General features: G+C 34.2%; 2 protein-coding genes across 3 annotated transcripts; one reads left to right on the forward strand and one right to left on the reverse strand.

The window, feature by feature from the left end:
- The first annotated feature begins 1,540 nt into the window (after nucleotides 1–1,540).
- On the forward strand, nucleotides 1,541–4,091 carry LOC106070527 (ctenidin-1-like). The gene is made up of 3 exons (XM_056035088.1): nucleotides 1,541–1,693; nucleotides 2,621–2,996; nucleotides 3,996–4,091. Exons 2-3 carry the CDS (start codon nucleotides 2,624–2,626, stop codon nucleotides 4,013–4,015), a joined length of 393 nt encoding a protein of 130 aa, XP_055891063.1. The 5' UTR covers nucleotides 1,541–1,693; nucleotides 2,621–2,623; the 3' UTR covers nucleotides 4,016–4,091.
- Nucleotides 4,092–4,227: 136 nt separating this feature from the next.
- LOC106070526 (sodium-dependent phosphate transport protein 2B-like) lies at nucleotides 4,228–19,781 on the reverse strand. 2 transcript variants are annotated; one of them, XM_013230452.2, is made up of 8 exons: nucleotides 19,660–19,781; nucleotides 18,151–18,268; nucleotides 17,257–17,385; nucleotides 15,491–15,631; nucleotides 11,539–11,669; nucleotides 10,892–11,074; nucleotides 9,320–9,584; nucleotides 4,228–6,948 (listed from the first exon to the last, which is right to left on the reverse strand). In XM_013230452.2, exons 2-8 carry the CDS (start codon nucleotides 18,245–18,247, stop codon nucleotides 5,966–5,968), a joined length of 1,929 nt encoding a protein of 642 aa, XP_013085906.2. In that variant the 5' UTR covers nucleotides 18,248–18,268; nucleotides 19,660–19,781; the 3' UTR covers nucleotides 4,228–5,965. The 2 variants fall into 2 exon arrangements, with proteins under 2 accessions (XP_013085906.2, XP_055891060.1); XM_056035085.1 differs by having other exon boundaries at nucleotides 18,151–18,271; nucleotides 19,660–19,779.
- Nucleotides 19,782–21,015: the final 1,234 nt, after the last annotated feature.

Here is a 21,015-nt window from a genome sequence, read left to right on the forward strand (position 1 = left end):
CCCAAGCTAAGGCTATAGCCTGCCCGTGACAGGTCGAAAATGTATTTGGTCCCTAAACCGAACAAAGTTGGCCACTTCTGTTTTACATCTACAAGATCCATTGAGTTAAACATCACATCTTCTCTTCATACCTTCGTGGTATTGTCTCTAGAGTCTTTGCTATTTGAAATAAAGTTTGGTGTTGGCTCTCTGAAATCTACAAACATTATAAAGCTTCTATCAACTCGATCTGTGTCTCCGTCTTGTAAAAAGTTTATACACGTTCTTTCTTCCACGTTTCATCTCGGATCAAGCCGAATTTTCGCACACTTATTTATTTTACCTGACTAAACAAGAATCAATAAAAAAAATTAAAAATTTACCAATTAGTAAAGTAACTATTGATAATTATTTTATTTGGTATCGAACAAGGGAAAGAAGTTGTACTTGACTGATGTGGTACTATTATAAGTTGATTAGTTCCCTTCATACTTTGGTTTAAAGTTTGAAACTAACAATACATAAATATAAAACCTAATATTTTCATAAGCACTTCTCTTGTACAGTGGTTAGTATGTTAGCTGGATAAAGCCGAATTTCTCACACTTATTTCCTTTACCTGACTAAACAAGAATAAACAAAATAAATTAACCAATTAGTAAATTAACTATTGATAATTATTTTATTATTAATTATTTTATTTGGTATCGAACAAGGGAAAGAAATTGTACTTGACTGATGTGGTACTATTATAAATTGATTAGTCCCCTTCATACTTTGGTTTAATGTTTAAAACTAACAATATATAAATAAAACCTACTATTTTCATAAGCACTTCTCTTGTACAGTGGTTAGTATGTTAGCTTGAGAATGCCCTTGAGTTCGAATTCAGGTCGTTCAACTTAATTTGTTTTTTAGAAATACATTTTAAAAAGCGATCACGGTAATATGTCCTTCTTACTCCTCGTCCTATATGCTAGGACAAATTTGTACAAATACTCCTTTTTCCCTAGTGCTATTAGAGCATGGAATGGGTTGCCTGAGCTAGCCAGGTAAAACCAGTGACTTGGCTGAATTTAAGTCATTGGTTAATATGCATGACTAAATGCATGACGCGTAGGACGTAATCATCTTCTTTTTTGAAGTAACGTCTGTATTATATAAGATAAGACCCATTTCTAACTGGTCCAGACAAGTGATAGGATCATAGAGTTGATATAAGCTTTGTACAAACAGATTATTTCAGTGATTTAACATGTTGAGTAATACAATAATATATTTTGTTAGTAGTTTCACAGCGTTTCTATCAAAATTGACTCTGAACTAGATCAAACAAAATGTTTAGTATATAAATATAAGTAAAGTAAATCTATCACTAAGATCTAACAGCTGACAACCACAATCTGTTCATATTTATAACAGTTTTATGTTTCCAGATTTCAAGCAAATATAAAAGTTGCTTCATAATGGGAATTCAATATGATTATTTACTTTTGAAGCCTAGGCATGACATGTAATCTTGTCTATCTTCATAAATCTGACCTGCGTTATAATCTTATTGAGAAGATAATCTCTACATGAGTGAACGTCCCTCCTGGCTATGTGTTCAATGGTTCAGAGACTGTATATAAAGGAAGAGTGGGCCCTTTAAGTTTTCATCTTCTTCAGATCCTCGATCAGTCTTTGAGACGGACATTTCCGTAGTCAAACTGCCGTAAGTTGTTTTTTTTTTCAATTCATAATTTGTAAACACAAAATGAGTTGTTTTTTTAAAGTTATATTATATATGTAATATGAGTTAACAGAATAGTACTACCTATAGTGTATCACTATCGTGTGTTGTAGGTTGTAGTTTACTTTGTACTAATTTGTACTTGATCAAAAACGATGACGATACATATTGTAAGGACACGATTAGGAATTTGGCTAAATAGGTGTTACAATAGTGTGTCATAATTAACGAGATTGTTTTTCTATAGCCAAATTATCGAGATAAACTCGTTTCTTGTACATTTAAGCATTTAATTTCAAACAGGGTTCTAACGATTTACCTATAACATTTTCTAGAAAGCTTATGTTTATCTTTGCGAAAAATATTACTAGCTCATTGGCTGCAAAGGGAAAACTCTGGTTTTACCGTTATAGTTTTTTTCAAAATATAATCATCTTAAAATTTTAATTTAGTCTGGAGATTTATATCTTGAACACGTCAGTGGAAATTCCCGATTCTATTTACTAAACAGTTAAAGAAACACACACAAAAACGTTCAGGAACATTTGCGCACCGTCTAAGGTAGAAGTCAGTTTAAGAATATTGTCTTCTTATGTGTGTAAGTGTGGATCTATGTCACCAAGCAGGAATTGTATATACTTTGAGTAGATTTATACAAGGCCGTAACCAGGTTTTTGTTCTCGGGGAGGGGGAAAGAGAAATAGCCGCTGGTTAATAAAATTATATTCATTAGTTATTATTATCGCTCTTATAAAAAGTCATCAGCTTCATAAAAGAGAAATTGTCTTTTTAAACAAAATGTTTTAGGGTCACTTGTTTTTTTTTTTTAAAGATTAGTTTTGTGTTTATAATTGGCGTGACGTTTCCAAGGCCTTTTTTTTTTTTTATTTTTGGTTTTTATCTCCACAGATAATGTACAAGTCTGTTATCGCTGTTCTTCTCTTGGTCGCCATGGTTACCGCCAATGGTGGATACGGAGGTGGTTACGGTGGAGGCTGGGGAGGATTCGGTGGAGGATGGGGAGGACTCGGTGGTGGATATGGAGGTAAAGGTGGATGGGGCTACGGTGGAGGACTAGGAGTCGGCCTTGTTGGTATTGGTGGATTCGGTGGACTCGGCGGATGGGGACGTGGCGGCGGATACGGATACGGAGGTGGATACGGAGGCGGATATGGTGGTGGATACGGCGGTGGATACGGTGGTGGATACGGTGGATACGGCAAAGGTGTTGTCAGCGTCTTGCCCGTTGTTGGAGTCAGTGGTGGCTATGGAGGCTACGGCTATGGTGAGTAATACATCTTTATTGTGTTTATGCTGCTCTGTGTCAGGATACATTGTGTACATTGCACATCAAGATGAAAGAAACATTTTATTCACAAAAAGTCTTACTACATAACAGTTGGCTACTCCACTGATATATATATTTATTTTTATTTGTTCAATTCTTTCCCACTTCAACTAACCGTATTATATTTACAATATTAATAATTGTTGATTTTTTTGTATGAATTTTTTATAAAGCTCTTAAATAATAGACTAGAACACCGAACAAATAGAAATTCTTGAACATTTATTATTTAAGCCTAGTTACAGCTTTACTGTGAATCATCATTTACTCTTCAAAATAACATTATGTTATATTCTTACAACAGCTGGTGGCAAAACATTGCTGTAATTCAGTTTCCAATTAGATTTCAGTGTACTCAGGGGCATGCTAAAAATCCCGAATCAAATCTAAGTGTTCAGATGCGAACTCGAAACCTCTTGGTTCAGAAGCAAAAAGTTTTATTCCTGAACCACCATTCTCCCCCTTGTCTATCAAACTCTTGTTCTATTTATATCTTTTGACCTACATTGTATGTGTTAAAACCATTTTATTAAATTCTTATTATTTGAATGCGTGGGAAGGAGGGTGCCAGAATACGCTAAGTATGCTTAAACTTTGCTTGGCTACCTATGAAAGGGGCTCGAGGTTCGACACCCAACTCGAGCAGATTTGTGTTTACTGAGTGCCTAAAGGCAGCACGGAAAATTTCTCGTAAATACCCCCTCCCCCACCACCACTGGTCTATAAATGAGATTGGACCACGGCGATGAAAGTAGGGCAATATAAAAGCTATAATTTATTTATGTATTTAATGATTACAGTATATGTGTGTGTGTGTGTCCTAAACGCTTCATTAAATGTAATATATTATTGTGTCTATTGGTTTCATTCTTCTGTTGTACATTTGTTCATTCTATATTAGACTAAACACAATATTGTCTTGTTTTTTTTCCCCAGGCGGCAAAGGATACTACTAGAAGATAAATCTGAGCTATTTTACACATTACCATTTAGAATACAATCATGTAATTAAAGTAACAGAGATAGATCAAACTTGGCTTTGCTTTCATTCTTGACAGTTTTGACAGAACGTTGTTGTTATGGCTGTGTAGATGTGTGAATAGTTATTATCACTCTGATTTGTGTTTGTGTCTGAAGCTAGAATGGTTAATAATTAATATTTAAGAGACTCATAGAGATGTAACTTTGTCTCAATTATTGGCTCTATTGGATGCTGTATATTAAACACTAGAAATAACAAAGGTCTGACGACACGAACTGTGACGCGGCAACACGCTATTGGTCTAGACTCTAGACTGTCCACAGGTTCAGACGTCGCAGGTCAGTGTTCAGGCCTTCTATAAGGACTGGTCTCGGCCTTAGCAATGATCTAGGGCTTAAATACTGGCTGCCCATGACGCCCTCTAGCAGGTTTGGGCAATGACTTCCGTGATTCTACACACATACAGTTGACACCCATTATCGGGAAACAACGCCCCTCGTACTTCTAACGCCGCCACTGAGTCTATGAACTAACGATGTAGAATCTTGGCCAGATTAAACAACAGAATCCTCTAGAGCCACCAAAAGACTTTCTCACTGCGTGTATTTATAATGTCGAGTTTGAACAATTATTTACCTTCATAGGAGATAAAATATATTTTTACAATGAATATAAAATACAAAACAAAAATGTTTTTTTGAAATAACTAATATCAGAATATTTATATATATATATGTATATGAATTAATTAAAGTGTGTTCGCATTTCAAATATCTCATTTAGAGACTTTTAAGATATGTATTAATTAAAGAAATGAAAAACTATGTTACAAAAATAATGCTTTGAACGAAGGCAATCAGATTAAAAAATACATTTTAACAAATTACATTTTGAAATACAAAATCATATATACATTCACAGATAAATACATCCCAAAATGTATCTATTTACACTATAATAACATTTACACAATGCTTTATACAATGAAACATACACACTGAATGCCATGCTGAAACTTTGAAATAATTGATTATAACATTTCTTCGTAGTTTATGCAATGTGTTTAAATAGTTTAAGTATCAAGTTTTAACGTTCCAAGAACGAATGCACAGAATTATAATCAATTCCTTTCTGCATGCTTCAAAATAGCCGTGCAGTCTAATCTTTGCTGTTGATCAAACAAAGAAAAATAGATAGATATGATGTTAATTGGGCTATTGTAGATGGTTGGTACAACGTGCGCAAATGGCTTATATACATGTTTATTAAATCAAAGTTGTTTGATTTGATTTTTATGAATATTTTGAACTAAATCAGCCTCACTTATGATGTTAATCAGGCGTCTAAGAAAAAGGGTTGGTACAACTTGTGCAAATGGCATATATACATGTATATAAAATCAAAGTTGCTTGATTATGAATATTTTGAACTAAATCAGCTTCAGTTTAGATCTCAAAACATAATAAACAATATAAGAAAAAGGCGTTGTTAAATGTGGATAATAAAGAGTTTCTAAAGAGTGCATATTGTATTCTCATTAAATAAGAAAAAAACAATTTCTTTGAATCAAAAACATTGTGACTTTTTTGTTTAACATCGCCACTCTTTGAATCTGTTTATTTGATCGATGTCAAGCTGGTCTTCAACCTCCCCACCTTAAAAATCATGGACGTAGCCGGGGATGGAGGAGATGGGGTTTAACACCCGAAAAGAAATCCCCCCCCCTATAAACTTCTTCCGAAAGAATGAAGAGTCGGAATATAATACAGATTATGTATACACACACACATGGCGAGGGGTGGGGAGGAAAAAATCAGCCCCCCAACCCCCTACAAAAACGTCCTGGCTATGCCCATGTTACAAATACACTCAATCCCTTTTAAACAAAGTTATAGCACTTTTGTTACAAAACCTTTTTATCTTTTTAAAGTCTGTAAGTTGCCAAATCATCATTGGATTTGATCGCGGTCACTGACTGAAGTTCACTGTCTTGTGAATGTTCGGAAGAATCTTCTGACTTCCTTTTCAATGGTGAAGTTCCGTTCTGTTTTATTTCTACTGTCATTTCCAGCGAGTTGTCAGCATCGGAAGTTTGGCGTAATTTTGTACAGTATTTGCATGTAAAGGCTCTTGCTATTAAATTGTCTACAGGCTTTAAAGAATGGCAACACAAGGGGAGAAACTCCCAGGTGCGGAGTTTGCTTGGCAGAAACTTCGGTTTTTTCTTTTGTAGGATGTTGATAATGATGACGACGATTAAAAGCAGTACAACTGGTCCTCCGAAAGCTCCGAGGTAGATCCAGCCAGCCATCGACAGTCCAAAGACGATAGCAGGAATAATTATAAACATGAGGATGATGTAGAATATGGCAAACCATCTGTACTTTGAAGTTATTTTGCCAAGAATCTTTGCGAGAACGATGGGCCATCTGAGATACGGGATAGGATAAAAGATTGCAATGCCCGTAATGTTAAAAAAGAGATGGCACAAGGCTATTTGCATGGCTAGCCTAATCTTATCACCGCTCTGGGAGAGCGCAGCGAAAATAGCTGTAATTGTTGTCCCTATGTTAGAGCCTAATGTCATGGGGTACATTCTGTCGACAGACACGATCCCCAGGCCAACCATTGGGGTCAGTGTTGAGGTAAAGACGGAACTACTTTGGATGATCATGGTCATTCCGCAGCCCACCATTAGAGCTACGTAGCCCGTGAAGTAAGCGAAAGGTCCCGGGAAGTCCGCGTTGATAAATTTTTTGATCACTTTGGTGACGGACCCTGAGAGCATTGAGTTGAGAATCTTGACAATCAGGAACAAGGCGAGTAGAAGAAGTAACAAAGAGCCGATGAGGATGATGGCTCCTACAGAGGCGTCGTTCAGATCGGTCAGTGAAAACAGACTTTTACCTAAAGAACAAAAAACATGAAAAAGTTAAGATTCGTAATTGAAATTCAATAAAAGATGATAAAACAAAAGCATTCTCTTCGAGATGGAAAATTCAGGAAGAGTAGAGTGTTTCGCGTGGATATAAACAGCCAGAATGACCTACATAGATTGACATAACTGAAGTGTTGTGTATTTATGTTCTTGTTGTATGTTGTGAACTGATCTGTTCTTATGTGTCAAAATGTCTTGGTGTCCAGGTCAGCTTGTGTGTGTGTGTGTGTGTGTGTACTGTGTTATCGTGAACTGTTTTGTCATTCTTGTTCAATAAAGCCTAGAATCAAGACATGTCTTCTTGTAGTGTTTCATTAGGTTACTACATGAAGCAAACAAAGCCTGCTGGGAATCGATTTTTCAATTTTCGGGGGGAGCGGGGGTTTAAATGTATGTTCGACGGTCGGAAACTGGTTGTTGCCCCATGTTCCTTTGCAATGCAGTAAAAAGAAGTTCCCTGATTCTACCAGCGCTTTCGGCAAACTGAAAAACGATGATAAGTTAATATTATTGTATTATTATTATTATTTAAATAGATCCCCGGCGGACATCACCCGTTAAAAAATATATAGGTCGTGTCCATGTGAAACACTGCGCTCATCCTTAATCTTGGAATCGAGAACATTGTCAATAATGTAATTGTTTATTAATTATGTCAATTTTTAAGCCATGAACATACCTATGAAAATTCTTGTTAACAGTCAGAGGGAAGTATATATATCATTGATTATATTTCAATGATGAAGGCAATAACATATTAAGTTTTGGCGTCTTCTGCGTCTGTATGTGTAGTAGAATTATCATGGCAACATGAACTACTGTACTCTATCTTAATACTCGCAGTTTACGACATTCGCTTTATTAATATTTTTATTTATATTTTTAAAAAAGCAACACAAGATCATTTTGTTTTATTTATCTGTCCATGTAAATGAGGTTTAAAATTGTAATAAACACTGGTCAAAGCTGAAAAGGGACTCAGTTTGTCCGTACTTATGATCATGATTAAGCTTAAGATATATGAATCATTATTAATATAGCTCTATCATCGTTTTTTTATGCTAAGGTTTTTAACACCATAACCTATTGTCACTTTTTTTTTAAAGAAATGCTTTAATATTTCTGATATTTCCAGATTTAAACCTTTTTTTCTCAATATATATTATTTTAATGGCTCGTATTGAAAAAAATGATTTTCTTGCGTATTAGAGTCAACCAATGACATATAAGGTATACATCTTTAAGCACAGTTATGAAAAAGAGTATTTATTTGAGTTTATTCAGAGAATTTCTGGAATTACCGAGCTAGATCAAAATATTGCTAACTTCAAAAGTATGAACAGTTTTTCTTAGTCAATATTCTGCGAATTGTAAATGTTAGGGGCTGGATTTCACTTTTCTCTTTTGTCACAGAAAGTACAGAAGTAAAACTGTGCACGTCGTGGTCGTGGGATAGTCGATTCGGTTTGTTCTCACAATGGTACCCCGTTTGAACCTTCCTCACCTTTGTCCTCTGACAAGCAAAATTAAAAAAAAAAAAAACTTTTTTTGTAAACAAAGCTTACAATAAATAAAGGGAAGGCAGCTATCAATAGCTTCCATATCTCTCAATATGCAATTTCTTTTTTATCCCCTTTTGTTACATAAAACAAAACTATTTATCGCTAATTCGTTAATTAATTAGTTTTCTTTTTATTCATGTATAATAAATGACAATGTATAAATGTGCCCAATTTCAACTTGATCCAAAATGAAAATTTGGAGACTTCTTCTTCTTCTTCTTGAAACTGTCAGGTAGAGTTGAGCCTTCGACTCTCGGAACTCTAGGCCAGCAAAAGTGAACAAGAGCTCCCTCTCACAGGCCTGAATAGGAACAGTGTACACTGTTCAGTCTGGCGGGTGGGTCGGACTCACGGCAAGAGGCCGCATACACTAAGACCCCCCGTCATTTTTCTTTTCTATACCAGGCTAACCGTGCGGGACAAGCCATTTATGTAACGGCCCCTTGAGGAACAGCGCCTGGATTGTGACAAGGTTGTGGGAGCTTTTTTCAACTCCGCGCAGTGCAATCGGAATGCTCTCGCACCCCCTTAGGCACCCCCACGGGAGTCTTGTTTTGCTACCCTTTATCCTAATCGTTTCCTCCTACGATTGTTTCCACCCGGGCGCCACTATGAGGCAGGGTAGCATACCCAGAAAATTTGGAGACAAAAAGTGTAAAAGAATCCACCCAGACAGACAGACTGAGTTGATATAAGATTTTTAAAAAGCCTTTACGTATAAAAGAACGTCATTAGCCTGAAGAGGATTAAGATGAAATGTGAGAATGAAACATCTTACATCTTTCGAGATTCACTGTTTGGTTGATCACATCCTTGGTGTCCCACTCAGCAGTAAGTTTGACCATGGTCACACCTGCATTGATCTCATCACAGAGATGACGCAGTGAGCCGCTGAGACTGGTGTCGCTGCAGTTGACCTCTACGTTGTCGTGGTGGTTGATGGCTGTGTCCACCTCTCGGACTTGGCTTTTGCACCATATTTTCAGGACGTTGCCAGTCGCGTTGACGTTTTTAGCGACGTCTTTGATAACGTCTTCGTTGATCTAGCGAGGAAAGATATGTACATTTATAAAATAGAAACACGCTGGATATAAAAATACTGTTTTTAAAACAAAGCTTATATAAGGGAAAGAACCTTACAATTGCTGCCATATTTCTCAGTACTGAAAGATTTATTTCCCTTTTTATATAAAAAAATTATTAAGTAATTGGGTTTTTTATCATTAATTCATATTTTAATAGAAAATGAAGTAGGAGAAACAGCGTGTTCAAAATTTGTACCAAACAGACATTTCTAAATACGTAATACCAGTAAAAAATCACAGTAAATTAATGCGATTAGATAATGTCTAAAGAATTGTGATGTATATTGTTGATGAGTTGTGTATTTTAAAGGCGATATAATATTTTAGCTCTGTAATATCTCTTTTCCTAGCTCTTTTATTTGTAGCACAAAGAAACTTTTTTTTATCTTAGAAATCAAATACTTATACATACTGTATAATATTTGTTGAAAGGGAACAGTCAATATAAAACGTAAAGGCAGAATATATAGTTTCAATGTTATATACTTTATACCGGATAAACAAAAAACTCTTACTATTTATGGATTAGCCTCCATGTAAAACAAATATCCATGATCTACTTCTACTAGTAGACCTAATTCAATACAACTTATATTTATTGTAAACGTATTATTGTCAAGTAATCAAACACGTCTCTGCACAATTTTTAGTATTGCATTGTAATAACTTAAGGAAGGCAACTCAACTATATGGATGCTTATCTACATTGGGACATCACAAATACATAGAACAATGTCTGCCTTGAGCACACAGCCTCTTTATAAGTTCTAGACATGGGCGTAACCTCGTTATCTTCTCCCTAACATAATCATCCTCCTCCGTCTAGTCTTTAACAATGGCACCTTCTGCAATGGCTTGGATGGCGGTGTGCATGGCAGGGTTATAAATTAAATTAAATTAAATTATGGCTTTTATATAGCGCTATTTCATGCTTATAGCATGCTCATAGCGCTTTGGTCCAATCTCAGTTGTGGACCAGTGGGGAGGAGGGGGTATCTAGGAGAAGGTTTTTCCGTGCTGCCTTTAGGTGCTCAGTACACACAACTCTGCCGAGACGAGTGTCGAATCTCGAGCCCCCTTCATAGGTAGCCAAGCCAAGCAAAGTTCAAGCGCACTTAACCTCTCGACCACTGTAATAACAGTATTTTAGTATCTAGTAGAAGTATTGTAGTATTTTAGTGCGGATGAAAACGTTTGGTAACTTCAGTTGATTTGGCCGAAACTAAATTTAACTTGAAAACGTTGGTCATAAAACTATTGTGTACCTGGACTATAGCATTGATAACTGGCTTAGTGATTGCTTTCAGCATGTCTGGAGCTTTGTTTCCACTCCCAGCTTTCAGGCCCATTGAGTCGACCAGGAGACCTGAGAGCCAGCTCAGGTAGCCCACGGCGATTTCTAGCGGTAAGAGAACAACCACTGCCAAACAGTTGAACATGTCGTGTACCTATAGTAAGTAGAGAACCAATCATTAGTTCCAACCCTTTCCAATTACTGTCAATTTAGTAGACATTTAGGTAGATTTAAACTAAACAGTTTGCAGAATAGATAGATAGATAGATAGATAGATAGATAGATAGATAGATAGATAGATAGATAGATAGATAGATAGATAGATAGATAGATAGATAGATAGATAGATAGATAGATAGAGAGAGAGAGACAGAGAGAGAGAGAGAGAGAGGGCAGATAGACAGATAGACAGACAAACGGACGGACGGACGGACGGACAGACAGACATATAAATAGACAGACTGACAGATGGATTAATGTATAGATAGAAAGGGAGGTAGATAGGTAAATAGATAGATAGATAGATAGATAGATAGATAGATAGATAGATAGATAGATAGATAGATAGATAGATAGATAGATAGATAGATAGATAGATAGATAGATAGATAGACTTACGGTAGCTCCCGTGAAAGCCCTTCTGAAGACGCTCCTATCACTTATTTGTGCAAGGGAGACAATTATATTGGTGACTGACGTGCCTATATTAGCTCCCATGACAATATAAACAGCTTTCTCTAAAGGAATTACTGCGAAAATAAAAAGTGCGCTTAGAATTTGCCAAAATGTTTGAAATACATAGCAATTTTGATATGTTTTATTTTTATTTTATTTTTGGAAAAAGTTTTTAGACAAAGTAAAGTTAATATATGGTTATAAAATTGAATATGTGTGCATATAATTGTATATTTGCTACTCAATGAATATATCAATTACAGAGTAAAACAATAAATGCATAGAGAAAATACATTTCAAAAATGTTGGCATTTTCCATAACTTATGAAGTAACTATTTCGAACCTGAGAACAGGATGCCCAAAGCATGAGTGACTAACAAAAGCTATTGAACTCTTTGAAGTCAAATTACAATTAGGATAAACATCAAACAGATTAAAGAATTCGATAATGGTTACCAAAGACAGTTTCTTTTTCTTACGGTAAGTGGACTGTGCTCTATCATTGTCGTAAGCACTTAGCTGCTTGGCAGTGAATACTGGACAATCAACTTTTTTTTTACCCTTTTAAATCAATACCACGCTAGTGATTGAATAGACATACTGGACAAGCGGGCGTGATGGCAGACTGATAATTAAACGCTTGGCTCCAGAACCGAGAGGTCACGGGTTCGAATCTCATTGAAGAATGGGATTTTTAATTTCGGGATTTTTAGGATGCCCCTGATTTTAGTTGGGGAAAGTAAAGGCAGTTTGTCGTTGTGTTGGCCTCATGTATCAATAGATCTGTTTCAAGAAACCAGGTGCCAAATATAGAATAAAGGCGCTCTCTAAAAGCCATGTCTTGGGATCAGTGCCAGAAAGGGTGACTCACAAAAATAAATAAATAAAGATGGATCACTTCAACTTCAAAGTTTTTGTTCAGTCCAAAGAAAGATTCTCATACAATGCAGTGGCGTAACTAAGGGGGGGGGGATGGGGGGGAGAATTTTAAAATCCCCCCGGGCCCCCACCTAGGGGGGGCCCCCAAATGGGTGTCCGAAATTTATTTGTAAATACATAAATTAATATATTTGATTGACAAATAGTGTCAACGGGTGTCTTTTTTTTATCAACATTTATGGATTAAATTTATCACAAAGACTAAACCTAGATATTCTAAAAAAGTATTTTTGCCGCAGAGATCAATTTTTTAAAAACTGCATGATATACAGCGAATTCCAGGTATCTTGTTACCTTTACTAATAATATATCTAAATGGCGAGTATTTTATGGCTACACTTATTAACCTTGAAGTAAAATTTACAGAATCGAGTATAACTAAAAGTTATTCTTAACAATGCTAAAATTGTCCATTATTCGGGTTTGGCGTCTATAATTTCAGAATTAAACTTCACACTCGAATTATTACCCCTTTATTCATCTTTCCTCAATTCAATGGAAACTCTCTCTTTTTATTTACATCTAATGATCTAGTCCTTTTGCTTTCGCACAAAACATAAACAAAAAATAATGACTTAATATCGTATAATATTAATACATCCTTCCTATTCAAGTTATTATTACACACTTCCTTTTAAAGTTCTTAATAGTGATATCGACTTGCAGGGCCGGCCCTAGCATTTGCGGGGCCCTATACGAAACGGATCGCTCGGGGCCTAGTCTGGGTAGGGATAAGCATAATGTCAAAATTATTTTTTTTTTTGAATTAGAAAATAGGCCTACTTTCGTCTTTGCAATAAATTTTTATCAAACGAAAGCTCGCAATGCCAATTTTTATTTATTGGCACCCCAAAATGTCAATTTCGTCTATTCTTCAGGAGATTTGAATAAATTAAAAAAAAAGTTCAGGACTTTATCGTATATTTTGCATTTTCATGAGATTTCCTGAAGGCCCTGAAAAATCAGGAGGTCGCGAAAAACCCTGTTATTTTATATAGGTTATAATTGTTTAATTTAATAATGTACACTTGGAATTAGGGCGGGGCCTATGAAAGCGCGGCGCCCACTGCGACCGGCACTGTCTACTAGGAACTTTAACTATTCGTCCACTTCTGGTTGTCTTGACTGAACAAGTTCTCTAGACGTTGGTCTATAACTGTCTGTTTCGTTTGTTGCAACAGTTTGCAGTTCATTGTCTTCATCGGTATCATAGTACCCAGAGATGTTTTCATCGAAACTCTTATTCAAAAAGCGTTGATTTCTTCTGTATGTTTTTCCGTTTGTCTTTATGGTGTAAGATCTGGGTGCTATATGTTTTTTTTTATGACAACTGCTTTCTGCCATGTTTGACCTAGACGAACTCTCCGACAGAATAATCTTTAGGTAGTCTTGCTTTTGCATCGTATTTCACTTAGCTTTTCATCTGTCGTTCGTTGAGTAATGTCTCTGCATTTTCAGCTACCAATGTTTTCAATAGTTTGTGATCAGTTGGAATAATTCCCTGAGTCTTCTACTCGTCAGTAGTTGTGATGGTGAATACGGCAGTCCACTTATCGGAGTATTTCTATACTCGAGCATAACGAGATATGGATCTTTCCCACTTTTGTATACTCTGAATCCTTTTGTTTTCGCACAAAACATAAGCAACCAATAATGACGTAATAATATAATATTAGCACAGAATCTTCTTCATGCAGTGGAAAATTAAGAATTTTTTGCCTATCTGGAATTCTGGTCAAAGCTCCTGTGCCCAATTAATATAGTTCGGAAGAAACTACAAAAGTCTGGACTGCATATACGGGAAGCTGCTGAGGAAATTAGTACCCTTTCATGCTTTCTGCAAAATGATGAGAAACTGACAAAAACCCAATCCATCGAAAAAGCAAAAGAAGGTAGTGAATACTATGGATTCCCTGTAATCAAAACAACCATATGAAAGAAAAGACTTGATGGGAAGTTGAGTTCTAATGAAGGACTGTCAATAGAACTGCAATTCAAACGTGTTGCGACAGAAGTGCTGGACAGATTTCATATGGAGATGAAGGGCCAATTCCAAAGGCTGGAAAGAAAATGGACACCTTTGGGTTTCTTCTTGAACCAAGACACCTGTTAGATGAAGACACGCTTGTGACAAACTGTGCTATTTTTCCTGTTTGTATGATGAAATAAATGTCAAATCGCTTTTTCAATGATGTCATTGATGCACGAGCACTTTTCATCAACAAACCAGTAATACAATCACCAATAGACATATTGAGGAAACAGGCTTCATATGGTAATTACGTGTGCTCAAACTTTGCAACCTCCTCCGAATACCGCTAACTCAGGCCACTTCCATTACGTCATGTGAGAGATCATTCTCAAAGCTCAAGCTCATCAAAAACTATCTCAGGAGCACAATGACGCAAGAAAGGCTTATCATGGTTTTAATGTCAGTGAAGTCACAAATACTAGAAAGTATCGATGTAGTTGATGTTATAGATGTCTTTGCTGCACAGAATGCACGACGTGAGGCGATATCAATTTAGATTTGTCATTTGTGCATTATTTAACTAATAAACAACGGTATTATTCATTAAAAGAGTCTTGATGATTACTTTTATTAAGTTTACTGATATACTGAACCAATTTGATTTGGGGCTTATATATTTTTGCGTACATTATCTCATGTCATATGTCGAATGTCAAAATGCAAGGGGCCCCCCAAAGAGGTCAATCCCCCCGGGCCCCCAAATCCCTAGTTACGCCCCTGATACAATGTGTGTATCTCCTCCCCTATTTCCTTTCATAAGACTCATGTAGAGATACACATTGTAGGAAAATGTTTTGACCTCAAGTCAGACAAAGTATAATTGCCGATAAACAAATTATTTGGTAAGGAGTAGGATTTAATTATGTCATCTATGTTTCTATATTTTGTTTAAATCTGTGTATAACATGAACACTGATCCTTACTGTTAGATCCTACCATAGTGACGACAATGGAGGTGGAAGTTGAGGAGCTCTGGACCAATACTGTGGCCAGGAGACCAATCATCAATCCAGCCAGTGGGTTCGAGAGAACACCGCTGTTGAAAGCTTTCCCAGCAGTTTTACCTGCACCACACGAAAGTTGGATAAGTCATTAGGTGTTGTTTAATGTTTAGTGTTTTAAGTTAGTACAATCAAGTGTTGCGTTTAGTGTAGATTTAAGCATATTTAAACATGGGAAAAAATCATGCCACAATGAAAAAAAAATTTTAAAATGGAATCACGAAAACATCTAAATAAGATACAGATAAGTTTTAAGTTTCAGCATTTTTGTTTCATTATTAAATAAAAGGATTAATTAACAAAATAGATTCGTTTTTCTGCCTCAAAGGTTTTTATAGTTGTCTGTATCCAAGTGTTTGTTATGGTTTTATTGTTATGTTATAATTTTGAGTTATAATATTACTCTTATGTTGTGGTTTACTCGTATGTTATAGTTTATTCGAATGTTATGTATTTATTTTAATGTTATGTTTTTATTCTAATGTTATTTTTTTATTTTAATGTTATGTATTTGTTTTATTGTTATGTACTTATTCCAATGTTATGTTTTTATTCTAATGTTATGTTTTTATTCTAATATTATGTTTTTATTCTGATATTATGTTTTTATGCTAATGTTATGTTTTTATTCTAATGTTATGTATTTATTCTAATGTTATGTATTTGTTCTAATGTTATGTTTTTATTCTAATGTTAGGCTTTTATTCTAATGTTATGTATTTATTCTAATGTTATGCTTTTATTCTAATGTTATGTTTTTATTCTAATGTTATGTTTTTATTCTAATGTTATGTTTTTATTCTAATGTTATGTTTTTATTCTAATGTTATGTTTTTATTCTAATGTTATGTTTTTATTCTAAAGGTTATGTTTTTATTCTGATGTTATGTTTTTATTCTAATGTTATGTTTTTATTCTAATGTTATGTTTTTATTCTAATGGTATGTTTTTATTCTAATGTTATGTTTTTATTCTAATGGTATGTTTTTTTCTTATGGTTTTATTCTTATCTCACAGTGGCAGAAGTAGAGGTATGTTGACAGAGTGGGTTTACGAAAAAGAAGAAGCGATTTTATAAATACTGTAATGAATAGATTGATCCACGGGTCAGCAATAATCTGCAAATAAAAGTCTGACCAGAAATGGCCAATTCAAATTCTATTTGCATTGTCTAAATGTGTAAACAGATTTACTGTTAAGCTAAAAGAACATTTGGATTGAAAATTTCAACTTTTTGAAAGAAATAGTTATGACACATACAGTGAACTATACTTTTGTCAGCAGTGAAATTTTAAAAGAGGCTTTTTCAAATCCTCGCTAAAAGACGTCATCTGCTTTAATGATGTATGCTGAATTTCTTTACACTATGTTTTTTATTAAAGAAATATGAAAGTAATATTGTTACGTTGCGACCTTTTAATGTCGCCGAGACATATTTTACATATGTTCTGTTTTACATATGTTCATAAAACATTCTTTAAACACTTGTATAAAGCTTGTCGTTATGTGGACTATTTCTCTATATTTAAAATATATTTTTAAGTGCAAAAAGATATAGTTATTTTAGCGTTATATTAATTAATATCACGTTTTACAAATAACTTACCAAAGATTATTTTATAAAGGTTTATTAGTAAATTCGGTCTATAGAATATAGATAATATAATATATAATCATGAAAGTCTTACCGCCCAAGAGCTGAAAACCAGATTCCAGTAAACCAAGGGAAATAATAAAGACGTACAAGCAGGCAAGGAAAGATAACAATTTGAATATTTGTACGAAGACAAACTTGACTTTCTGATTTGTTGTCATATCTGTTGGAATCAAACAAAGTCATTTTAAATTGTTGTCATATCTGTTGGAATCAAACAAAGTCATTTTAAATTGTTGTCATATCTGTTGGAATCAAACAAAGTCATTTTAAATTGTTGTCATATTTGTTGGAATCAAACAAAGTCATTTTAAATTGTTGTTATATCTGTTGGAATCAAACAAAGTCATTTTAAATTGTTGTCATATCTGTTGGAATCAAACAAAGTCATTTTAAATTCCTTCACTGGATTCAAAGCCAAACTCAGTAAGGTTTTAAACGAAACCCAAGCTAGTTCAAATATTAAGTAACATCTACTGTAATGGAAAATTCTTGTCAGAAGAAGTTAGGAGCTATAAAATACACAATACTATGTTTACAAGGTTTTGAACTGGCATATTCTGGTAGGGATGCACCGTAATTAAAATTTATATTCTAGAATCGTGGGCGCAATGGTTGAGTGGTTAAAAGCGCTTGGGGTCCTTGGTTTGATTCTCGGCGAAGACTTGGATTTGAATTTCGGGATTTTTAGGGCACCCCTGAGTTCACCCAATCCTAATAGGCACATGACCTTAGTTGGGGAAAGTTAAGGCGATTGGTCGTTGTCCTGGCTGCATGAAACCTTGCTTACCGTTGGCCAGAGCAACGGATAATTTAACATCATTGATCGCAAGGTCTTAAAGGGGAACTTTACTTTTAAAAAAATATATATCAGAGAGGCTACATGAGGGTACCTCAAGCCAATTCAAAGCATGTTCAAAGATCTCACCTTTGTATAGGATTTCATCCTTTTTGGACAGACTTCCAGAACCGATACTCTCCACGTCTGAGTCTGTATCCTTCGTACCCTTGCTTTGTGCCTTCATGTCTGTACTTTAGTTATTGACCTGCTAATGAAAAGTATTGACATGACATTGACCGTAAACCAAAAGCTGCTTTAATTACCTTGAGTTTTGACAGAGTATTACCTCATAAAAAATTGAATCGATGCAGTTTGAAAAAAAATCATTTGTCATTAACTTTTAAGTTATGAATTGATGAAAAACTAACAACTAAAATAATGAATTCATAAACAATTGAACTGTTGAACTTATTAAACAATAAAATAACGAATATTTCTGAACAACTAAAATAATAAATTATGAATAACTGAAACAGTGAATTTATGAGCAACTATATTCATTAATTTAATAACAATTAAAAATTAAATTTTTAAAAAACTAAAATATTGAATTTATAAATAATTGAAGTCATGAATTCATATACAATTTAAGCCATGGATTTCTCTATGAATAATGAAAGCTATAAACCACAGTTACGTAAAAAAAAAGGTTAAAGGACCAAAAATACTTAGCCAGCAATTAGACTAATTGTTCGTCACGTTTAATAAGGCGCAAAAAAAATATTACAAGATGGAAATTATTTGCTTAGATTGTAAATATTTAAACATTAAAATAAAATAAAAATTCTTTTGTTCATATTTTTTTTAAACTTTTATTTTGATCCAAATCTAAATACAAACAATTACCATAACCCTGATGGCGATCCGTACAACAAAATATGATATCATGCATTCTTTACAATAATTATATGTTTTTGTTTAAAATTCAATGATAAATATGTCTGACATTGTCAATAATGATAACATTTAGATTGTGTGTCGAAATCTTATAGATATAGATATATAGGCCTATACATATCTATGTCTGTGATTGAAATCTGAAGCTGAAATTGATTAACATTGGCAAATAGAAAAAACAACGTCATATGTAACAATTACTAGAAAAAAAAACTTAAAAATAATTACTAATTAATTAATTAATATTATTATTAATTATCTTATTAATATTATTGATTAGAAAATGCACGCGAAAATTTTGAATGTAATAACCGTTTTCAATTAGGTTTATTTTTAGAAGAAAAAATATTTGTTTAGTGTGTTTTTAAAGCAAGTTTTTATTGTTTCTGTAATCCTGTCGGTGAGCTTATTTAGACTCCATGTTTGTCACTGTCTGCTATTCAGTCTTATGTGAATAGCTTACTTGTAGGTGAGAGTGAGGACAGAAGACAGACGTGAGAGTCTAGAGGAAAGACGTGGGAGGCTACAAGAAATAAAAGACTTGAAAGTGAGACTACAAGAAAGACAAAGATGTTGATGCGCACAAATTGAAGTCTTTCGTGTAGGCCACTGTTTGAATGTTGAGAGATGTTGATGTTATAGTTATTTCAGCATTGTATTTAGAAATATCACGTATTCACATTATACAAAAAAACTTACCTAAAATTATTTCTAAAGGCAACAAGTGTGGATGTTGTCTTTCAGAAAGGTTACGACGTAATGACACTAATGATGAATGTGCGATTCATTACGAGAAAACAGTCGTGCTTGATTCAGGTGTCACAACTGAAAGGACCGCAAATACTATAAGGCTTTATATACCACACTCTTATCATATAACTATGTGTGTGTCAATCAAGTCGGGAATAACTTTTTTTTTTGGATTGAATGTTATCTAACCTCTAACCATTCTACTGTAGTCGACATTATGTCATGAGTTTAGTTTTGTTTTTTGTTTTTTTTAAATAAAAAAGGACTATTTTTACCGATTTCTTATTTTTACTTAGCCTAGTAACCTTTTTCAAGACCTAGATGTTGTTGTTTTTTACACAGTTTTTAAGAACTGCTACCTACTGCTATTTTCTCTTATTTTTACCTCATCAAATATAAAATTTGTCTACAATCACTACTCAGTAAATCAGATTCATATAAATATAATAATTACAATTTCTCAAAGTCAATATCCGAATAATAACTTTGGGTTTCATTTTACACTAGAGTCCCAGGCAACTTAGTTTAAGGCGATTTAAAAGTGAAAAAAAAAACATTGCAGAGTGCTGTGTTAGTTTTCAATGACAATTAGTTTCGTTCATTTCTCTGATGAAGCTAAAACAAAAAATTTCAACATTCAGAACTTACGGACATGCAGCTGATTATACAGTGCTCATTTGTTTCTTTGACCGACATTCAAAGAGGCTACAGGACTGTACTACAGGTATTACAATAACTTATCAACTCTACCAACTCTACCAACTAATGTCGTTAAAGACAGGTTAAATCTTAAATGACTTGTGTTTAAATGACTTGTGTTTAAATGACTTGTGTTTGTTAAGTGCCTAATCCAGAACGGAAATCTTTTTCCATATACCTCCCCCCCCACCCAATTGGTCTACAAAAAATGAAAGATGCACTTTTTAAAAATAATATAGTCTGCTAAATCTGTTAACTTTAAAGCTTCACACATGTACATTTATTTTAACCCGTCCTACCTTATGTTCAAATAACATTTTCAACTTAGCATTCATATGTATCTCTTGTTCTCCTAACCGACGATACCAAGATGATTTGACCACATGAAATTTAATACATTTTTGGTCTTATAAACTTTTTTTCGTTTATATATAAAAAACACGCATTCTCATATAATTCTATATCTACTATAACATTTCCTGATAACAAACAAACAAGTTATTGAAGTTTAATCCTAACAGGGCAGTGAAACACAAATGAGCAAAAGGAATAAATCCATCGGAACGTGGAAAATAATTACGGAGTGAAAGAGTTAACTTTCATATT

The sequence above is a fragment of the Biomphalaria glabrata genome, chromosome 7 (assembly GCF_947242115.1).
Source record: "Biomphalaria glabrata chromosome 7, xgBioGlab47.1, whole genome shotgun sequence".
Classification (NCBI taxonomy): Eukaryota; Metazoa; Mollusca; class Gastropoda; family Planorbidae; genus Biomphalaria; species Biomphalaria glabrata.